The 22,965-nt window shown below is 40.5% G+C and overlaps 1 protein-coding gene across 1 annotated transcript; it reads right to left on the bottom strand.

The window, feature by feature from the left end:
- Nucleotides 1-13: 13 nt before the first annotated feature.
- On the bottom strand, nucleotides 14-22,051 carry LOC118407312 (calcyphosin-2-like). Its single transcript, XM_035807774.1, has 20 exons — nucleotides 21,971-22,051; nucleotides 21,155-21,207; nucleotides 13,616-13,661; nucleotides 13,161-13,231; nucleotides 12,778-12,838; nucleotides 12,006-12,059; nucleotides 10,574-10,761; nucleotides 9,925-10,042; nucleotides 9,501-9,557; nucleotides 8,367-8,566; nucleotides 7,987-8,061; nucleotides 7,425-7,517; nucleotides 6,656-6,749; nucleotides 6,217-6,335; nucleotides 5,322-5,407; nucleotides 4,632-4,697; nucleotides 4,135-4,289; nucleotides 3,519-3,638; nucleotides 2,262-2,358; nucleotides 14-1,049 (listed from the first exon to the last, which is right to left on the bottom strand). Exons 1-20 carry the CDS (start codon nucleotides 22,049-22,051, stop codon nucleotides 877-879), a joined length of 2,007 nt encoding a protein of 668 aa, XP_035663667.1. The 3' UTR covers nucleotides 14-876.
- Nucleotides 22,052-22,965: the final 914 nt, after the last annotated feature.

The raw sequence follows: 22,965 nt of genomic DNA, 5'->3' as shown, positions 1-22,965 counted from the left end.
GAAAGAATAAAATACAATGGGTAATAAATGCCCTCCCATTAAAAAAAAGATCATTACAATTCATAAATCATTTTTGATAAAAGAACACCCATGCAAATGTAATATAAAGAAATGATATATACTTACAGGAACTTAGTTAACATTATACAAGTAACACACATTCAAAATACACCCCAAAGATTTATTTAAAGAATAAACATAAGTACATGTTTGAATTTGCAGCAATGTTACTTTACATCTATCTATTCATAGTACCAACATATACCTGCGTTCATTGAGACTCCTATTTTTTATAACATTGATTTCTTCTTTTGATTTTCCCTTGGTTAAATCAAAATCGCTCCGAGACTACCCGGTTTATTGTCAAATGTTTGCAGAGCTGCAGATTAAATGTTACAACTTACATTCCTAAATTTATTGATGAAGGTACATGTATGGATGTGCCCTTAGCAGTATGTCTGTTATGGTATGCCTGTTTAGAATGTAGAGGGTCAATGTCACCATGAAATTATATCTATTTTTCTAATTCAGGATATTGGTGAATATTTACTACAGGTAGACCCTAGTACTATCTGCAGACGACTGGTAATTAAATAGCCCAACAATATTTTTCAGCATGTCGGTGGTAATTTCGATGCACCCTCAGGAAAGCAGGGGTTAAATTCCCGCAGCTGTTTTCCAACTACAGGATATATTGGTGTGGATTTGGATGCAGGCGAAATTTTAAGTTCATAACTTTTTTACAATATATAGGGACTCAGGACATTGGAGAAGATTTGAGAAAACCCTTTGAAGCAGCAGGGTTAAATCCAATAGCAACAATGTAGTCTTCAGCATGTCAGTGAAGATTTGAGAACACTCTTAGGAATGTAAGGGTTAAATCCCCCAGCTGTTCTTCAAGATGTTGGCAAAGTCGTCGTCCCTAGCAACGTCGATACTCATGCCCTCGTAGTATTCCTCAAACTCCACATACTGCACAGTTCTGGGGTCCTGACAGTGCGAGAAGCTGTCCAAGAAACTGTTCAACATGTCCTCCTCTTTAGCCTCTCCTGGAGTATAATGATAAATATAACAGTGGTAAATATCAGGGATAAAATGATAAATACTGTAAATGTATAAGTGATAATTATAACAATGCTGATACTGCACAGTTCTGGGGCCCTGGCAATGGAAGAAACTGTCCAGGAAGCTGTTCAGCATCTCCTCCTCTTTAGCCTCTCCTGGAGTATAAATTGAATGAAAATATCAGAGATTAGATGATAATATGAGTGAAAATGATAATGATAACTATGTATAACTGATACTGCACGGTTCTGGGGTCCTGGCAGTGCGTGAAGCTGTCCAGGAAACTGTTCAACATGTCCTCCTCTTTAGCCTCTCCTAGGGTATAAATACAATGATGAATATCAGTGATTAAGTGATAAATGTGAGTGACCTTAACTGATATTGCATTATAAGTTCTGGGGTCCTGGCAGTGCGAGAAACTGTCCAGGAAACTGTTCAACATGTCCTCTTATTTAGCCTCTCCTGCAGTATAAATATATCAGTGGTAATGATAAATATCAGTCAATATTAATGATGACAATCAGAGATGATAATAATCTTAAACTGCATAGTTCTGGGGTCCTGGCAATGGGAGAAGCTGTCCAGAAAAATGTTCAACATGTCCTCTTCTTTAGCCTCTCCTGGGGTATAATTATACAATGATAAATGTGTTTAAATGATAATATGAGAGATAATTAGACCCTAACTGATAAAGCAAAGTCCTGTGGGAGAAACTGTCCAGGAAACTGTTCAACATCTCCTCTTCTTTAGCCTCTCCTGGGGTATATATATAACTTTGATAATAAGGCCAAAAATATGAAGTGTTTTAAACAAAGATACCTGAGTTTTCTTAGTCATTATAATACTTGTAAATTTTGCATGATATTCCTATTCTAAAGTCAAGGGGAATGTAGATCAAATTAATGATACAGTGACATTGCCTATGTGCCACAATTTTAGTGAGATATCCAAGATATGTGTCGCCTGATACCCCCATTCTTTCATACCCTCTCTTTTCCTTTGATTCAAACTTTTAAATTAAGACTCTGAGTGAAGCTCCTTACCTGACAAAATTTTAGGATGTTTGTGAGTGCTGTAGAACTTCCAAAGCAAAGCCAAAAATCATGAGGTGTTTCACAAACTAAGACTCTGGGCTGCTCACCTGACAAGACTTTTGGATGTTTGTGTGCGCTGTAAAACTGGGTGAAGTTACTAACCTGACAAGACTTTAGGATGTTTACGAGCGCTGTAAAACTTCCGCATGTCGCTCAGGTTGATGCTGCCTGTTCTGTTGGGGTCCAGCTTGTCGTAGGCCTGGGGAAAAGGTAGAGGGAAGTTGCTATCTTTCCACATGTAACTCAGTAAAGAATTAGACGCACACTTCACAAACTCACTCACTCATGGACATGACCACAGTGGTCGTATGGGCTTCAGAACAGCCAGCAGCAGTGATCTGTGCCCATCTAGTTCTGTCCACGCCTTGATATTATCCAGCCACATCTTCCCTCCTACTATAATGGTAGTATGTAGTATGTATGTATGGTACTACTTGTAGTATGGTCTTAGCAAGAAAGTTGTGCTGGCATATGTGGCCGAATCAGTTCAGCTTCGAACTTCACAAAACTGACAACAAATTAGAGACTGTAAAGGAGGGCTGTCTTTAGCTTAAGATTCTACATTGTAAGTCCCAGCCAGTGTTTGGAATGTTGTTCATTTTAGGTTGACAAAAAATACTGATATTTTCCATTAATTTTCTTGTTATAAAGTTCAGACTATCACACTTATCAAAAAGAGTGACAGTAGATCTGTACAGATATGCTACCTGTACTTTTCAGTACAAAGCTGGTGTTTATGCCAGTTCTCAAAAAAAAAAAAAACCTTTCTGACGAGAGCTTTTCTGTACTCGCTCATCTTCCCAATAAAAGTTCTAATGAACTCTCCACTGTCCAAACAAACAAATAGACAAATAAACAAACAAAAAAACCTTTCTGACGAGAGCTTTCCTGTATTTGCTCATCTTCCCAATAAAAGTTCTAATGAACTCTCCACTGTCCAAACAAACAAATAAACAAACAAAGAAACCTTTCTGACGAGAGCTTTCCTGTATTTGCTCATCTTCCCAATAAAAGTTCTAATGAACTCTCCACTGTCCAAACAAACAAATAAACAAACAAACAAACCTTTCTGACGAGAGCTTTCCTGTATTTGCTCATCTTCCCAATAAAAGTTCTAATGAACTCTCCACTGTCCAAACAAACAAATAAACAAACAAACAAACCTTTCTGACGAGAGCTTTCCTGTATTTGCTCATCTTCCCAATAAAAGTTCTAATGAACTCTCCACTGTCCAAACAAACAAATAAACAAAGAAAGAAACCTTTCTGACGAGAGCTTTCCTGTACTCGCTCATCTCCCCGATGAACGTTCTCATGAACTCTTCGTAATCCAAACAAACAAACAAACAAACAAACAAACCTTCCTGACGAGAGCTTTCCTGTACTCGCTCATCTCCCCGATGAAAGTTCTCATGAACTCTCCATAATCCAACACTCCGTCCTCATTCTGGTCTAGGATTCGCCACACACTCTCAAATTGCTGCGGACAAAAGAAAAAGAAAATATATTTTTCTGAATTCTTTAAATAAACATACACGAGTTTAAAGCTTTCATTGGTCTCAGTCTAACCAAGGTCATAACAACACGAAATATAAACTACAAACAAATATCAAATAAACAAAATTGTTCTACTTGAGAGCCTCTTTCTCTAAAAAATACATGTAGTGTGAAACATTCATTGGTCTAACCAGGGTCATAGCATAATCTAACACTATATATAAACTGTTGTACGTCCGTCGGCATCAATGATGACCAGAGACATTATTATATATTATCGAAAAGAGCGCTTAAGTAGAAGTAGATTTAGAATAGAAGAAGAAGAAGATGTTATTTCCCGTTAATCTATAAATATCATGTTCCTTCTTTGTTAGGTGTACAGTTATGTATACCATGCTGTTTGCAATTAGCCTTCGGGCATGAACTTGCAATAAAGATCATTATCATTATATAAACAACAAACAAATAAACAAACAAACTTGAGGTGAGACGTCCATCTTGTTCTGCCTGAGAGCCTCTCTGAGCTCCGGCTTGCTCAGCACCCCGTCTCCCGACTTGTCGATCTTGCGGAAGTGGTGCCCGAGACCGGTCACTGTCCGAACACCTCGCTTTCTTAACCGCTGCTGAAGCGCTCCTGGCAAGGAAAGAAAGACTAGTATGTGAATCTGTTAGAAAACCATACCCGAATCTAGAGGCTGTAGTACCCCCGCGCAGGGTTGTAGCCAGCACTCGTCCTTTGACGGAATTTTGCAGCTGGAGACGGAATGATTTTTTTGTCCATTCCGTCCTCTGTGAGCAAAATTTAACCCTCAAAATTCAGGAAATAGTGTTTCAGAAAGTCTAGATTTAAAAAATTTCCTTGGGACCATGCCCCCAGACCCCCCCTAGGAATGCTGCGCCAAAGCCATTCAAAATCGAGGGGACAGAAAATGATTTCGGGCTTGCTACAACCCTGCCCCTGCGGTCAAGATATTGCGGAAGTGATGCCCAAGGCCGGTCACTGTCCGCACCCCTCGCTTTCTTAACTGCTGCTGGAGCGCTCCTGGCAAGCAACAGAAACACACAGATTGGAAAAATTAATCTTCAAAATCCAAAGATTGAAATCTGGCTTCCTCTAGAAGGCTCTTACAGTAACAAATTTGACCAAAACATTTACCATATTACCAAATTTCACCCTGGTATGTGTACCATGAATGTAGAAATAACAGATTCTAATCTTAATCTTTAGAATTGCACAAATATCTTTTAAATTTTAAACATCAAAATTTTATGCAATTTATTGGAGAAGAACAGGACAGAATTACCCACAAGATAACTCAGTCTGTGATTCATTTTGGAGTGTACAAGGACAAATTGAGAAGGTGTGAAGCTGAACCGCAACGATGGCTGGGAGCTGCCCAAGTCCTACTTACCTCTACTCTGCAGGAGGCTGGGGTGAGGGGCAGAAGATCCATGCAAGTCTCGACCTAGCTCTTGCAACTCTCGCGAGAACTAGGTCACTTCGTGATCATGATGGACTGATAGCCATCGAAAATTTGGAGGCATGTGTGTTAACCTGCCAAAACTATGACATAATGAACTAAGTGGCCTCCTTAAAGTTACATTCAGTGATGATTAAGGAGTTTGGGGAACAAGGTGTAAAAAAGTGACAGTAAGACCTGCTGACCTTGCACTTCTCTGAAGACCTTGAGGTCCTGAATCTCCTGGTTGGTGAAGGCGTGGTCGGCCTGGGCAGACAGGTGCATGTCTTCCCTGCAACAGGTAAAAACAAGAAACTTCCTATTATACAAGACATAAAGACACACACAGTCCAGCTTAGCATCCGCCTTAGTTTAAGCCTTGTTAGTATACTGGGGCTGTGAGGGGTGAGTATGAGAGCCCCAGTAAACTAACAAGGCCGGTAGTGGTCGGCCTGAGCGGACAGGTGCATGTCTTCCCTGCAACAGGTAAAAAAAGTGAAAGTCTCTTACAAGACATAGATACGACTGTATACTAATAAAGAAGACTGAAGCAACATTGAAAGAAATAGCAGGAAAAGGGGAAAAGGAATTGAGGAAGAGATACATGTACACTGAGGTAGGTAAATGTCTTCCCTCAAGCACTTATCGAAACTTTGCAGGAATCAACTGAAGCAGGTTAAAAGTTCAAACTTAAGTTTCTTAATAAGACACAGACACACCTGTAAGTAAAAAGTAAATTGGAAAAAAGGAAGGGAAAAAGAAAGAAGGAAAATAAGGACTGTCTTACGTAACAAACAGTCACATTCACATAAGAAAGAAGAAAAAGGCATGAGAAAAAGAGGAGTGAAAAAGAAGGAAGAGCAGAATACATGCAGGTAAGTGCTTGTCTTCTCTGAAGCAGGTAAAGAACTGTACAAAGTACATACACTAGGACATCAAGAGAAGAAAGAGACAATATAAAAAATAATGAAATCATAGACCAAAAAAGAGAAAAGAAGAACATGTCTTGAAAGACATAAGAAAGAGTAAAGGAAGAATGTAAGGCTGTAAGCTTCAAGAGTGAAGCTTGAAACTGAACAGAAAGGATAACCTTTGACCTACATGAGGTTGTCCTTGGCATTGTGGTCGAGGTCGATGACCCTGAGGATGACAGAAGGTTTCTGGCGGATGGAGTCGGGTAAGGACGGCTGGAGCTTGGTGTCAAAACTCAGGTTCTGGCCCTGGGGACAGGGTTCATTTTGTTTTGAGGTGATGACATAATATTAGTTATCTATGATGGTATACCAAAGAGGGGCACACACATGTTCTGATTAAGTCTACCATATTTTATACCTGGTACACAGAATAGGCTTTGAACTTAAACAGGTACTGCAGAATGATCAAAAATAACTCACTTTGAAGTGGAAAATATGCAAAATTCAAATGTTTGATAATTATGACTGCTTATCACAAAACTACACAAATTGATATATTCTGCTAAAATCAAATACAATTAAGAAATTAAGTCTTGATTCATCATTGGAAACTTTTTTGTACTCACAATTGCCAGATCTTTGATGGTGATTTTCCTGCCCTTCCGCCGACCGATGTGATGATAGTAAACTCCCCTCTGGATTATAGGCAGTGCCTGGGCCCTACAAGGCAAGGGAATTAACAAATTATACTAGGAAAGAAAATATGAATTATATTCACATAATCTTATCCGTCAACGAGAGAACATGCAAATATTGTTCAGGGAAAGCAGTGGAAGATGAACTACATTTCATTTGTCAATGTTCACATTACAGTTACGAAAGAAACAAACTTTTCCTTACAATCTGAAAAACTTTCCCAAGCTTTTATCACCTTACCAACCAACAAAAATCAATATTTTTGCTTAAGTTGTCCAACCCCTTTATGTATGAAAATGTTGGACAATTCATCTCCTAATGCTTACAGAAAAGAAGTCAAACCCATTTCTATTAATTATACAGTCATGTGCACAGGAACCAAACAGAGGCCATGTCCTGAAAATAGAACATGTCTACAGTCCATAATGCTGATGATTGATTGATTGATAAATTGATTGATAATCATAGGAGTAAATTCATTTGTACATGTCTGAATGAGTACCTCTATATACATTACATCCATTGATGACAACAGCAACAAAAGATGAATAATAAGTCTTTCTGATATTGAATACTTTGAACATGAAGATGAGTTCAATTGTACAGTTCAACAGTTGTAAGTTTAAAATTGATGAATTATTGCAAACTGTGTGGTTTCTAACAGTCTGAAATTTTGAAATGACAACAAACCCTCCATACCTCTTGCCGAACTGTTTGAACTCATAGACAGTGATAGAGTGGTCCACTGCAAAGTAGAACCCGTGCAGCTCACGGAGGGCGTCTCTGCCATTCCTGGGGGAAAAATTTCAGTTAGGCCACACCGACAAAATTTGTCTATTTTCTGATTGGAAAAGAAATACAAATGAAGTGCTGAACTGGAAGATTTAAACATAGTCTGAGGGGAAAGTCAGTAGCTTGTTAAATACAGTTTCATGGAGCGAATATATATAGTTTTCCTTCCAGAATTCTCATCTTGTCACCTCTTGCAAAAGTGTCAAGAAAACAAAACAGGTGGCATTACAGTCAAAGCTGTCCACGCAACCACCTGACCACTCCTTTTTTCTTGCTACCCCAGGTGGTCATCTTATTATACGCAGGTTTCAGTGTACTAATAATGGAAAAGGGAAACTGCATACATGTAAATTCTTGTAGTACTTGTAGTACCCCATCCTGGTGTAGGACTTAATTGCAGGCTTGTACTGAGAAATTTAAACAAAGCTGATACTAGTGATAGATTGCTAACTGTACAGTCTGGACTAACCTGGTGAGAAACCTAGCCCCAAATCTCAGTCTCCTTGATAGAAGCTCCTCGGTTTGTGATGTTGTTGTCTTCACCCTATAAAAGAAAATACATGTAATGTAGGCATTTACATTTTCTTTGGATGGATCCCTTGGAAATTAGTGCTTCAATTGTCAAACTAAATAAAAGGACATCTATGCATTGCTTCCAAAACATATTAAAACAAAAAGAGACTACAGCATACATCCAAATGATCTTTCAGTTTGTAGTTTTTGTCCAAAATGAACACAACTCTATTGTCAAAAGGTCTTGCTTATCCTGCATCTCAAACATAGCCAGATATTTAATTCTTGAAGCCAATCAAGGGCTAAAAAACAGTTGGTTTTTTTCATAGGACTCACTTAGTATTGTGCAGGTCCCTTCTGTGCTGCCTGTTACTCGTGTAGTTTCCTGGCCCGAAGCCGAAGGGTGAGGGAGGGGGGTGGTCGGGGGTGGCCTCTCTTCTGTCCTGCTCAGGATCACTGATCACTGCTCTGGACAACATGTCCACCATCACCTGCTCTACTATCATCTGCTTCCTTCTGTCTTCTCGAAGGTCGTCCTGCAAGGATGGAAGGAATGAGAGAATGAATGAGAAAAGAAGAAGACAGAAGTACAATGTAGTATGGAATCAATGATCACAGCCCGCACATCATGTCTACCATCAACTGCTCCACTATCATCTGCTTTCTTCTGTCTTCTCGCAAGTCATCCTGTAAGGAGGGATGAAAGGAATGAATGAGAGGGAGACTGAGATAAATAAAGAGAGAGAGGGGGAAGGGAGTAGTCCGGGTCGCTGATCACAGCCCTGGATAACATGTCCACCATCACCTGCTCTACTATCATCTGCTTCCTTCTGTCTTCTCGAAGGTCGTCCTGCAAGGAGGGATGAAAGGAATGAATGAGAGAGAGACTGAGATAAAGAAAGAGAGAGAGGGGGGGAAGGGAGTAGTTTGGGTTTGCTGATGACTGCTCTGGACAACATATCCACCATCACCTGCTCTACTATCATCTGCTTCCTTCTATCTTCTCTTAAATCATCCTGCAGGGAGGAAGGAAGGAAGGAGTGAGTGAATGATGAGAGAGGGAGGGAGAGCAGTAGTTTGGAGTCGCTGATCACAGCCTGAGACAACATGTCCACCATCACCTGCTCTACTATCATCTATTTCCTTCTGTCTTCTTGCAAATCTTCCTGTAAGGAGGTAGAAAGGAATGAAGGAATGAGAGGGGGAGTGGAGCAACCTGGAGTCACTTTGATCACACTCTGGATAACATAACCTGTTCTGGTATCATCTCTTTTCATGTAAGGAAGGAAGAAAGAGTCCTGCTCTATTATCATCTGTTTTCTGCTGTCTTCTTGTAAGTCTTTCTGTAAGGATTGAAGAGAAGAAGGAGTGAGAGCATGGATAAATGAGAGAAGGACGAGGGGAGTAGCTAGAGTGAGTGAGTGAGTGAGTGAGTGAGTGAATGAACAAATGAACGAAGGAATGACTCACAGCGTCCATTTTCCTCTGCTGGTGCCTGTGACTGTATGGCTGCCGTGTGAAGGTTAGCTGCATGAGTGAGTGAGTGAGTGAGTGAGTGGGTGAGTGAGTGAGTGAGTGGGTGAGTGAGTGAACGAGTGAGTGAGTGAGTGAGTGAGTGAGTGAGTGAGTGAGTGAGTGAGTGAGTGAGTGAGTGAGTGAGTGAGTGAGAAAGTGAATGAATGAAGGAATGACTCACAGCGTCCATTTTCCTCTGCTGGTGCCTGTGGCTGTACGGCTGTCGTGTGAAGGTCAGCTGCATGGGTGAGTGAGTGAGTGAGTGAGTGAGTGAGTTAATGAGTGAGTGAGTGAGTTAATGAGTGAGTGACTGACTGACTGACTGAGTGAGTGAGTGAGTGAGTGAGTGTGGGAATGAACAAATAAAGGAATGACTCACAGCATCCATTTTCCTCTGCTGATGCCTGTGGCTGTACGGCTGCCGTGTGAAGGTCAGCTGCATGGCCTCCACCTGATCAAGGGTCGCCTCGCTGGATTCCTGATCCTGCAGGTCCAGTCTGAGAGGGGAGAGAAAAACACTTATTAAGCCATGCTGTTGGCTGAATCTAGGCTGGGTACCATCTGTGTAGTAGTTTGCTCCTATGTTTGCTTCTGCTACCCGCCTGGAGACTTGCACATTCAAACCGTTTGGTGCTAACATCAGTTAATGAGCAAATTAAGGAATGGGTTCTAGATTGATTATTTGAAGACAACAGGCCTCCCACAAGCGGACGGAGGGCATTTCGGGTATTGGAATGCCTGTTTGAACGAGAGCTTGAACCCATTCCATAATTCGCTCATGTGTACAGACCAATCATCGCCCTCGTCCAAAATTTGGACGATTCCAGACATTAAGATTGTCAAGGATCCCAGACAGAACAGCAGAGAAGCCACTATATTCTGCCAAATCAAATAGCATAATTTTTATGACTAGCCTCTGGATAAATGGATGCAACATTACTAGAAAATGCAAACCTACATTGTTGTATCAAATGATATAGAATGAAGTCTTTCAGTATCCAATATCTAAGACAGTCATTGTATCTCACTGTGTGTCTCCATTTGCGGGTGCCTTGGGAGAGTGTATGGGCCCTGCCTGGGCGTCACCCCCGCCGTGGAGTGGTACGTTCCCCTGCACCTGTTGTTGCCTCTCCTGCTGGTACTGCCGGTACTGGGCCTTGTACTTCTCTCCGGGGGAGGGCAGGTTGTCTGGGACTGGGGGGTCGTCCCAAGCTGTCTGTGGGGGGAAAAGACACAAAACTTTCAATATCAAAGGAACACTCTGGTTAGACTGAGTTACTAGATGTAACAGGCGACAATTCTGCGATTCATAATTCCACCGGATGCCATAAATGATACTAAATCTAAAGTGAATAGAGAGATGTAGCAATACAGCATCGGTAAAAGGTGTCTAAGACAATATTGGAGAATGAATTCTTTTATGTGATGGTACAATAGCACCCGTTATGCCTTGTGCTACTCTCTTCAGAGGGCAGTTTGTCTGGAACAGAGGGTTTATTCCACTGCCTGTGAAGAAAAAAGGGAGCAACAAAATACGGTTATCAAAGGAACAATATGATGTAGTAAGGAGAGGGACAAATGCTTTTATACTGGGCCTAGTACTCAAGAGGGGTGGAGGGGGCAGGTTGTCTGGGACTGGGGGGGTCGTCCCACACTGTCTGTGAGGAGAAAGACACAAAACATCAAGATTATTTCAAAGAACCATTGGGTTAGACCATCAGTGAGTGAACTGGTTGCCTTGTACTTCTCCCCGGGGGAGGGCAGGTTGTCTGGGACAGGGGGTCATCCCATGCCGTCTGCAGGGGAGATATATATATATTATGCAAAACATTTTTATAAGTAGTATCAAAGCTAGGTCACCTTTATGTGCAAGATAACCTAGCTATATCTGCTGTATTTAAAAACTGAGTATTTAGGGATATGACATTGACAGACTGGTTTCAAACTGATATATTTGAAACTATTGCAATTTTTCCTAGACCCAGTATCCCTAAATACTGTTCATTTAAGCCATTTCATTTAATTTAAATATTAAGGCAGCCATCACCACAAAAACAGCCAACATAAATCCATTGCAAACAGTTCTGCATGAACCGTACCCCAATTTTCCTATTAGGTTATCCAGCGGATAAAGGTGGACTACATGCAGCATTATGAAGGAACTCTGTTTTAACTTATGCTACCCTTTGGAGAGGGTAGGTTGTCCTGAATAAGAGGAAAGATTGCAGCAAAATTCTACATTTTGGGGGTGGGGTTGTGTGGGTATAAGACTTCATGAGAGTTTTTCATAAAAATTATCTCTGAGTCAGCATGATTATCTGAATATACAAGGAGCCCATTTTTGCAGCTTAAGATTGAGTCAGCAGTTACAATGAAGGATGGTACCCATTTTAGCAACACAGAGAACACGTATAATTACTTTTTTCAATGGGTCAAAGATAACATAAAATCTATTCAGACCTTTTGCTTGGGTTCTTCCTTGACACGCCCTGAAGCAGGTTTGCCATGGGCTCCCTGCAAGATGAACGGAGCCATGAATGACATGAAGAACAAGCAATTGTTTGCAAGCAATTAAGCCATCTCTATGCCGTAGGTTTGGTAAGGCATCATAGCTAAAATATCCATTGGAAGGCAATTCAGCACCTAGGCCACACCAATTTAATTTCTTGGTTCACGGATTTTTCATAAAAAATATGGAGCGAAAGGGCGAAATAAAAATAAAAATAAAAATTGTAAAATGGTTGGGGTAAAGGTAACGGCTAATCCAAAACATAAAGAAAAAAGTTTTCAGCTTGAAAAAAGTACAAAAACACTACTTTTGTACAGTAACAGCACCAGGTCCTGTACCCACACTTTAAGGAGCTTATAATATAAAGGCCAATTTGCTACACCAGAAAGTTGGTGAATGGTTTCATTAATGGTGAAAATTTGCTGAGTGGTCATTTTTATTTTTATTTTTTTTCCCCAAAAAATAGGAGCGAGCGAATCCGTGAACCAAGAAATTAAATCGGTGTGGCCCTATGTTGGAATGTTGCTCAGCACCAATTAGGCAAAAGTTTACAAGAACTTGAAGAACTTTGAGGAACGGATGACAGCAAAACAAAACAAAAACTTTTCACATAAAAGTAAATTGCCTGAAAAACAACATCACATCTTTAAAAATGTCTGTTGAAAACTGACATGTTTACACCCCCCTCCATCATAACAAGTATATTTCTTAGTTAATTCTTACCATCTTGGCTCTCCCAGTGGGATAGTGCAGAGCAAATGGTGAGTTGATGGGGGTTCCCCAACTGGAAACAAAGGGAAATAGAATAATGTACATGTACATGTATATTAGCTGACATCAACTCATGAGAAACCCTGTGAGGACCTCAACTCTTGTAGCCCAATACTACTGGCAAAAGTGTGCCGGTCTCAAAATGTTACAGTTATTGTAACTGTTACTCTCAACTTCAAGTTGGTAGTTTTACATGTATCATACGCACATGTTACAGACAATGACAAAACCAGAAACTGACAAATGATTTTTCATACAGATTTCAGTCTTTTAATATTCTTGTTACAGTAATAGTTCAGAATCTATAAAAAAGACAAAGCTTGTTGACAACACACCTGACAGTAGAAGCAGTCCCAGGACTGTGTAGTGTAGGGTACTGGGCATATGGGTCAGGGGGCCTTGTCAGCTGTAAAATAATAGAGGGAATAAACTGATTAATTGATTCATTCATTCATTGACTGATTGATCAATTTATTGATTGATATATAAATTGATTAAAGATTTTACCCATAATAATTTAATCAGGTTTGTAGAATATGTGATATTGAGGTTTCTTTTACACAACCAGTGTCTCACTTCCTTAGGTTTGACTTTGCTGGTTGCCTATCACATAGTAAAAGAAACTTCAATGTCCCAATAGTATCAACAATATCAGTTTACATGGCATGACTAATAAGCCAGTTATAAGCCATAACTGATAACATTTATTAGTAAATTTACATGTTACTTTCTTATAAATTGTTGAAATTTTGTATGATTGTGCTACAACAGTAACTCTGAACTTGCTTACCGTGTTGTCATTGTCCACCAGTTTGCCCAAGTCCAGAGCTGGAACTCTGTATACACAGGACAGAAATGGCATAAAAGTTAAACTCAAGTGCACCAAACTGGAAGGTACTTGATACATGTACAACAGATCATATTGACAGACTACCTATACTAGCTGAGTGCACAATTACATTGTACAAATTCATCCTTGTCTTAAACCTAACATGACAGGTAACAACTATGAGTGACAGTATGTAAAAAAACAACCTCTATATGACTCATGAGAACAGTTTTTTGTAAGAGATGATGTGATAAGAGCCTGAGGTCTACAAGGTATGGCACAGCCTTGGAATATTTTTGGTGTTTACAAATTCACAGTTTTGTCAGGGACCCACCTCAGAGTCTTCAAATTCACCACAAAAATTTGTTTTCACATCAATAATTTTCTACCGCTTACTGAAGGATACTCCATACCTAAATCTTTTGCATTGAAGGTGTGAAATTCAAGTGCTGCAACTACAATGTAATATTGTGTACAGTACAATTGTGTAGATCACATAGCCAGACCAGCTATTGATGGCTGAGTGTACAATTACATTGTACATTGTACACCATCAGTGGGCAAATAAACAGGTGACTACTGTTCACTCAACAATGACTCTGAACCAATCAGTGTGGCACAGTTGTAACTAAATCAGGCTGACATTGTACAGAGGCGACAAAATAAGGCAGGTGCTTTCCAAACCTCAAATTTGTGCCAAGACGAGCCTGCTGTGTATGTAGGTATACTACAGTGCTGTAACAGTGGCTGTCCACACAGTTGTATTCCAGATTATCAGCTGTATTTTCGAGAGCTTTTTTGTGTACTGTATTCAAATATAAAGTACATGTCTTAGAGCTGTAAAAAGGAGCTAGAAGATATGGATCCACAAGAAAACAACAGCGATCATCATGGCAAGAGAAAGGGGAAGTTTACCAAGAACAATGAACTTGTTACTACTAGTCTGGAGAAGCGAAGACCAGAAGCAAAGCCAGACCTTTCTGATGAAAACAGGGAGAACGGTGACAGGACAACTCCATCAACAGTATCCATGCCAAGCACAACAGAGACTGTCACAGGCAAGCCGCCAGTCAACAGTTTTAGTTTTGCATCAATGTCCGAGACGAAAACAACAAAAAGACAGGGGGCGGCCATATTGGAAGTTGCCAAACAGTCCTCAGCCTACAACGTACAAGTGTCTTCTGACAACCCAGCAACAGTCGAGGCAACTTTACCTGCACTGCATCCAGGGCAAGGTGAAGGATCTATTGTGATCGAGCAGCCTGATCAAGTTATCATACAGGAGAACATAAACGTGACAAACTCGTCTCAAGTACAGTTGGGTCAAAGCAATGTGATCAGTGCCGACATTACTGACAACAGTCTAGTTGGTGCAACGTCGGCCCCTGTGAGTCCCTCACAACTTGTGATCCGTAAGCCTGGAACAGTTCTCCTGTACAGCAAGAAGGATATAGAGGGCTGTGAAGCCGTGCAAATTGGGGACAACAACATCATGGGGAAACTGATCCCACAGGAAGACAGTAAGTACTGTAGTTATCTTTTTACAGTAATGTGTCATGGAGTATGTAATTAATAATACTATAATAGTTTGAGGTACGCCATCTAAAGACTACCATGTAATGGAAAAAAATAACATTTGTTTTGAAATTTACATGTTTCAAGGAGTCAGGGATGGAATGAAATTTTTTCTACATTTCTGCTTTAAGTTATTTAATGACTGAGTGCATTTAGCCCATGTTAGGCATGAATATGCCGAATAAAGATCAGTAACTGTCACTGTTAACATTTAATTTAGTAGTACAATAATTGCATTTATCATGATCTATCTTAACATGATATAGAGAGAATGTTTGACAGCTGTCAAGCAATCATGTAGTGCATAGAGTTAGACATTAGGGGTCAGGCAGACAGGGGTAGGGGTATCAAAATTGATTGTACTGTCTGTCCCTTCACTGCAGCATTTGTGAAAACCTGCATCAAACTCGGAATCAATCCAAAAGAAAAAGAGGACATTTTTGAGAGACTTGGTGATAAAGAAATTCGAGAACAGTTCGCGACAATGATGTCAGAAAACAGCGTGCGTTGCAAGTTGAAAAATGCCAGGGACGGATGCATCCTGTTGGAGTTGGAGGTTCCTACAGAAGAGGACCGACTGAAACTCCTCCGCATGGCCAGAGACGGGACCTTCCAGCAGGTTCTCCTGGAGACCTTCCTGCCGGAGTTTGCGGCCGAGGGGAGGGCGGTGAACATGAACCTGGCCATCGGCGTGAGGAACCCTTCACAGGCTATGGTGGAGGAACTGCAGGGGGCCACAGCCTCAGGAGGTGAGTGGAATTACGTTTCATTCTAAGACTGAGTCATATATCATCAATCTGAGAGGACTTAATTAGGGGCCCTGGGGAAGGATTATATTAATAATATACTGGAAATACTTGAAATCAAATACGATTACTGTAAATGCAGAAATGTTCGTGGTTTATGTTCGCAGTTTTCACGGTGGCCGCTTCAACACCAACTGAAACCCACTGCGAACATTTTTCCATGACAACATTTTTTATGACTACAGTATACGGTGCTAATGCGAACTTAAAACCACCGCAAACACTCTATTTTCTACTAAAATTAAATCCCTGCGAACTTAATTGCATTTACAGTATTATAATCATGACAATGAATACAGCTGATATTAATTAAGTTAGATACAGATACAGATACAGAAGTTTTTACTGTGATTATTACAGGCAATGAGGATGTTGTGGTGGTGGAAATTCCTGCAGCTACAAACAACCCATCAGAATCTAAGCACTTGGACCAACTGGAGTCATCTGAAGACAGTCTGAAGAAAACTGATGACATGGAAGATGCAGCCAAAGGTTTGATTTTTCTTAAAACCAAACAAGGAATCACAGTCTATAGTCTATGAGTGAACTATAGTATTCAGGGTTTGATAAAGATATATTTGTTTTTGTAAACTCAGTACAATATGACTTCATCATTTTCCATTGTCAATTTGCTGTCATAAAGTTCTCAAATGACAAATGAGACTGTCAGGGTGTTCATAGGACAAGCTATGATGTCAAAACTGATGGAATAGAAATATTGAATGTGATAGATGTAAACAGCACTGACAAGCTGACACACGTTGTCTATTTAATGTAAGCCAAATTACTCTTTCAGATGAAGACCCTTCGGCGGATACGGATGTTACTACAAGCAAACCTGCCTTCTACACAGAAGACGTGACCACTCCATCAAAGAAACTCCTGTCAGACCCTGATGAAGGAGAGGAGGAGATAACAGTCTCTGTTGAAGGTAAATTTCATATCTAAAATCAAATAAAATCATTAAATGTATTTGTTGCACAAGAATATTGATATCAACAAGAGAATAGTAAAAAAACATGAAATAGTTTGCATGGTTACATGAATACAATGTTGAAACCTACTTATGCCTACAATCGTAAGGTGTCTCGCAAGTTTGTTCTTTAAGAAAAATGAAATAATGAAAATTTTAATACCCCCAACTCCTACTCTCCTTTCCCCTTGAAGGCTATGCAGAGGCTGCAGCACTAGGGACAGGGGCAACTGCGGCAAACTTCCCACCAGAAGGGTTTGACGACAAGTTCCTGACATGTGACATCTGCCAGAACATCTACGAAGACCCTCGCGTCCTGCCCTGTGGCCACACCTTTTGCGCCAGGTGTTTGGAAAAATGGCGGAAGAGAAAAAATGAGAGTGACTTTAGCTGCCCTAAATGTCGGCGCAAGGTAAGCCTACAGGGAAAAGGTATCAGCAGTCTCTCTCCCAATTTCCACATCAAAGAGATGCTAGATTACAGAGCCTCACAAAATGTAAAAGAAGCTTATGCTCAGTGTCAGATGTGTGAATCAGGGGCCAGGGTAGAGGGTTGTTGTGTGGACTGTCATTTGTTCCTCTGCAAAAATTGTATAACAGGACATGGCAAGATTCCAGCACTGAAGAACCATCACATCACACGACTTGACAGCCCTAAAGAGTACTGTCCCAAACACAACAACCAACCCATAACATTCTACTGCCATGGGTATGGCTGTGCAGACTTGGTGTGCCAAGAGTGTGCCACAACTGAACATCAACCAGAAGAGGACCATGAGCTACAGGAGGTCAGTGATGCTGCGCAGCAGGTGAAGACTAAACTACAGAAATTGGTTGCAGAAACGCAGGACAAAGTGAAGGAAACAGACTACATTCTTGGAAAAGAACTGATCTGTGCCAAAACAAACTATGAACTACAGAAGATGAAAATCCAGGAACATTTTGCACAGCTGAGAGCAAAAATGGAGAAAGAAGAGCAGGAAATGACAAGCAAACTGAAGCAGATGGGCGATAAACTGCAAAACTCTCTTCTGAAGAAAAGAAAGAATTTTGAGGAGACTTCCAAATCTAGTGAAAGAAGACTTAAGTTCTGTGAAGATATCCTTGTAACTGTTGATGATGTAGAAATTCTTAAACTTGAAGAGCAGCTAAAAGGCAACCTTAAACACTTATATAGAGAGCTCAAAGATGTGAGATTAGATTATCAAATAACATTTGACCTAAAGAGTGATATGGAGACATTCAGGTGTAGTCCAGGGAGTTTGGAAGAGCATTATGCAAACTTTAGATTCAGAGAGCCCCCAATAGAAAGCCTGCCAACTACTATCATTGTCGATGATACAGAGCCATTCTATCATTCGATCCATGGCAGCTATGAGGCAACAGCACAAGTCACAGTCATCCCTGAAACAGCCATCCCCTCTGGGTGGTCACTATCTCCTAATGAGATTCAGTATTCTAGGAAACAAAAAATGTGCCAGGACTTTGCCTTTCCAGAGGACGATTTTGCTAAACTAGACACCACCAGAATCAGTGAGGGGGTACTTGAAGCAGTCTGGACACCACAAACATCAGGGAAGCATGCGGTGGGGATAACTACAAGGAGCATTCGTAAGCAAGGATATGTTGTATGGCAGAGCATGGAACCTAAACCTACCATAGTAGATGTGGGCAGTAACAACCCTGTACTGAGGTTTGGGCAGAAGGGCAGCCAGCAGGGGCAGTTTGACAGGCCTATAGATGTAGCAGTCAGGGGGGACAGGCTTTATGTGGCTGATACTGATAACCACCGTGTTCAAATGTTTGATCTGAATGGGAACTTTAGCTTCTCATTTTCAACTGGTACAAGCCCTGGATCAGTTGCAGTTCAAACTGATGGCACCATAGTGTTGAGATCTGGGCAGGAAGTGAAAAAATTTAAACCATCAGGACAACTGATAAACACATTTCCACTGGGTGAATATTGCACAGACCCCTATGGCCTTGCAGTACAGAGGGATGGGAGGGTTGTTGTAGCTGATTATGGCAAACAAAGCATCTTCCTGTTTGAGGCAGATGGGAAGCTGGTGAAACAGGTGGGAGGGGAGGGGGAGAAGGAGGAGGGGGACAATCTTGATGATGATGATGATGATGATGATGATGATGATGATAATGAGGAAGAGGTGGTAATGGAGGGGGATGACTTTGATACGGAAGAGGAGGAGGAGGAGGAGGAAGAGGAGGATCTTGATGATGATGATGAGGAGGAGGGGGTGGGGCAGTTTGATAAGCCATGTTTTGTCTGTGTGGATAAAGAAGACAACATCATTGTGGCAGATAAAAACAACCACTGTGTTAAGGTGTTTGACAAGCATCTGATGTTTAAACAGAAGTTTGGTCAGAAGGGCAGAAAGCCACAGGACATGTGGGGCCCTGCAGGGGTGTCATCTGACAGCAAGGGGAACATAGTTCTGGCAAACATTGGGGGTAAAATTGATGGTATACATAGTAAAAAGCTTCAGGTGTTCCACTCAAATGGTAACTGGGTGTCAACCATCAGCAGCGATGGAGACAAACTGAACCTTCCCCACGGGGTGGCTGTGACAGAGGATGGACACGTGTTTGTAGCTGATGCTGGTGACCACTGTATCAGAAAGTACAGATACATGTGAGGGACCAAAGTTTTCCCTTTCGAACACATTGTGGACTCCAGTGTACACTAAATGTAATGCTAAACAAGACCTTAAGAAAACAAAACAAACAAACATTCAAGTTTTCACCCTTCCCCCTGCTTAAGTAGCCTTTTGGCACCAAACGGTACGCGACAAGCCTAGCGCTAGGCAGCAGGGGAAGGCAATGTGTATCTTTGATTCAAAACCATCCAGTTAAAACACACTTTGCATAAATAATGCTTGTTTTGAAGAATTTACGTACACTTTGCCTTGTGTGTAATCTGATGTCAAAAGCTGGCAAACAATTGCGAATTTAAAACCACAGCGAACGTTTTTCCATGGTAGTAATAAGCAATGGAAATGTACAATGAGAATTACAGAAAACATGATAAGCACAAAAAAGTCCAGCTCATAAGCCTGCTATAGAGACTTATGTGAACTGTATGTGTTATCATTATAACATGATGGTAATAGTTTAAGTAAGATAGAAAGAAGTTTAAGTTACATTAAGTTTAAGTTAAGTTCATTGTTATCATTTTAGTGCTTAGCTGCTAAAGATTGTTTTGTGTTTGACCATCTCTAGTTGTTTTATCAAAGGCAACACTTAGTTGCTTTGAGGCACTGGGCCAAAATAGTGAGTTTGTGAATTCAAATATGATTTTAAGGAAGTTAATCAGTAAATGCTGCATGAGATTGAAATGAAGAGATCTAGATTAGTGGCGCACTGTGAGTGTGATTAAGGGTAATGCATTGTACTGTTTGAAAGTAATGTAACAGCAAACAAATGAGCATATGAGATTTCTTTAAGCCAATGCTTTTGAACTGTCTTTGCTATGAAAACAGTGGAATTGTAAAGTTAGATCATATTGTGAACAGCTTTGCTTACTGCAAAGCTATAGGTACAAATTTCATGTGTTCTGTGGGACAGTACTGATACAGGTCATAGAAATTGTTGCTTGTGAAGTTTTCAGCTTTATGTTACAAGAGGTTGGACTGTTAAACATTTATAAAGATCTTTTGAAGGATATAATGAAATTGTACATTGAGCTTTTAGAAAAGGTAATCAATTATTACAGTCTTTAAACTTGGCATCAGTTTTTCACTAATTACTTGATTATTCATTCTTTATGTCATGTTCAAAATCTAATTCAATAAATGGCTGTTTTATGTGAATGCTGCAAGACTTGGTTCTGGCATGAATCGATACTCTCTGTTACCTTGACAACTTAATTAGCCTAAAAACAAACCCGATACCCTAATCTCCAAGCAGATCCTATGGCAGCATAAGATACAGTAGTATCAAAAGCTGCCAGAGGAGTGAAGCCGGCTTAGGTGTTTCGCTACTGAAACATGGCAAATGGACACCTCTTGGTTGACTACACTCCTTGGCCAGTTTGGTACTATTTTATGCCATCGTAGGATCTGCTTGGAGATTATGATACCCTAGCTGAGGTCTGGTGAAAAGGTTAAACAGACAACTTTATAGTAAAACTCACTCTGCAGGTCTGCTGGCTGTGTCTCGTCTGGAGGGAGCTCTCGCAGGATCCGGCTAGAAAAAAAATACATGTATGTGAGATGAGAAATATATGAAATGAGAACAATGCTTTGAAAGGGCAGTAACCAAACACTACATGGTTAGCAAAATACATTCTACCATTCCAATCATCGCTGGACGAAATAGGGTGAAAAAAACATGCAGTCCTGTCAAATCTATACTGAGGTACATGTAGTTCCTCTACTTGTGGGGACAGAAAAGATGGCTACAGCCTTGTCTCAAAAAAGGATGATTTTCCTCTTATAAAGATTACACGTATATTTTCTAGTTGCAATGGAATTTCTCTCAGGTTTTTCTTACACACTGTCAGGATACATCCAGTCTCTTCAACTTATTTACAGCTCAGGCAAAACTTGAGTGGAACATCTCCTTTTTATTCCTAATTTGTCTATCAAAGGTGTATTATCATATAGCCAGGCGCCGCGGACCAATCAGAAGGCCCCGTTCCACGTTGGTTATGACGCTGTAACACATAGATTCAGGCCAGGCAGGTGTGCATCGCTCCTATATACACCTCGGGGCGGGTCATTAACCCTTAACTCAATCCCTGCCTTCTGAACACTACTACATTTAATGCTAGTGCCTATCTATACTGGCTTTCTCTGATATCAAGTCCGTACAATGCATAGCTATATCACACTGACAAAATAAGCATCTAAGTTACATGTACACGTGATGTTAGTTCAGCATTTCTGTCAGCTTTTAATGAAATAAAAAATAAAAATATTTGTAAGATACTTCCCCTCCCACCACCCACCTGTTGCCTGTCCTGTCCTCTCCCTGCACCCCCTCCCCTGTTGTGTCTGGGGGTGCCACGCCCGTGCAGGATGAAGTCCATTGCAACAAGATGGTAGAATCACCTGTTGTGATGAGTTAGTGTCATGTATATAGTATTACATAAGACTGAATTTAAAAGGATTTTCGGGCACAGGTTACAGCTGTGTTACAGCAGTTGAAGCACAGGTCCAGACCCGAAAAACTCCTGTCTGGCAAAATTACACACCTATAACAACATGTTGGAGTAACAACATATGTTATGTAACGGGTGGTCCCCTAACTTTGGACATAAATTTATGAGTTTGCATTGTATCGCAGCAGTGTCCGACACAGTTGTCTGAAAACTCTTGTGTTCTTTCAAAAGATAAATGAGAATGACGATGTTTGGGGATGTTCCTTTGATTTTACATCAATCAATCGTTCGCATGCATCATATGTTGATGCGTGGCGGCTACAGACATGTTTGATGTAAAATATACAAGAAAATGGAAAAGTATGAAGATCAGAGTACATCATTTGTAGCACAAACAATTCAGTGGATTAAAAGAAAGTGGATAGCAATACTTACCTTCCAGAATCTGCAAGAAGACAAGCTTACTAGTCTCTAAGTCAATGCTGACAGCAAGGCTGCAGAGAGAGGTGAGAGTCTGTCTGAGATGGCACAAGACAAAGTGGTTACTACTCTACCTGTTCTACATGGCATTATATATAGACAAAATAATGAGACACCAGGGACACCAGGGACAGGAAAATGCCTCTAATTTGAAGAATTTTACATTTCTGATCACCTGGGTATCAGACTATTGTAACAATAGATTTTATTGTATAACATAGAGAAAATATATCAAAAGGCAGGAAATGTCATTGTAGGAGCAGTCTTTTCAGAATAGACACATCTGTATTAAAAAAACTCAAGAGACCTGTAACAGGTTGGAACAGAAAGGCCAAAAGAGACTCACTCAAAATGAAATGATT

This window comes from Branchiostoma floridae, unplaced genomic scaffold (assembly GCF_000003815.2).
Source record: "Branchiostoma floridae strain S238N-H82 unplaced genomic scaffold, Bfl_VNyyK Sc7u5tJ_1285, whole genome shotgun sequence".
Classification (NCBI taxonomy): Eukaryota; Metazoa; Chordata; class Leptocardii; order Amphioxiformes; family Branchiostomatidae; genus Branchiostoma; species Branchiostoma floridae.
Note: the sequence above shows the minus strand (reverse complement) of the source record. Positions and strands in the feature narration are given on the sequence as shown.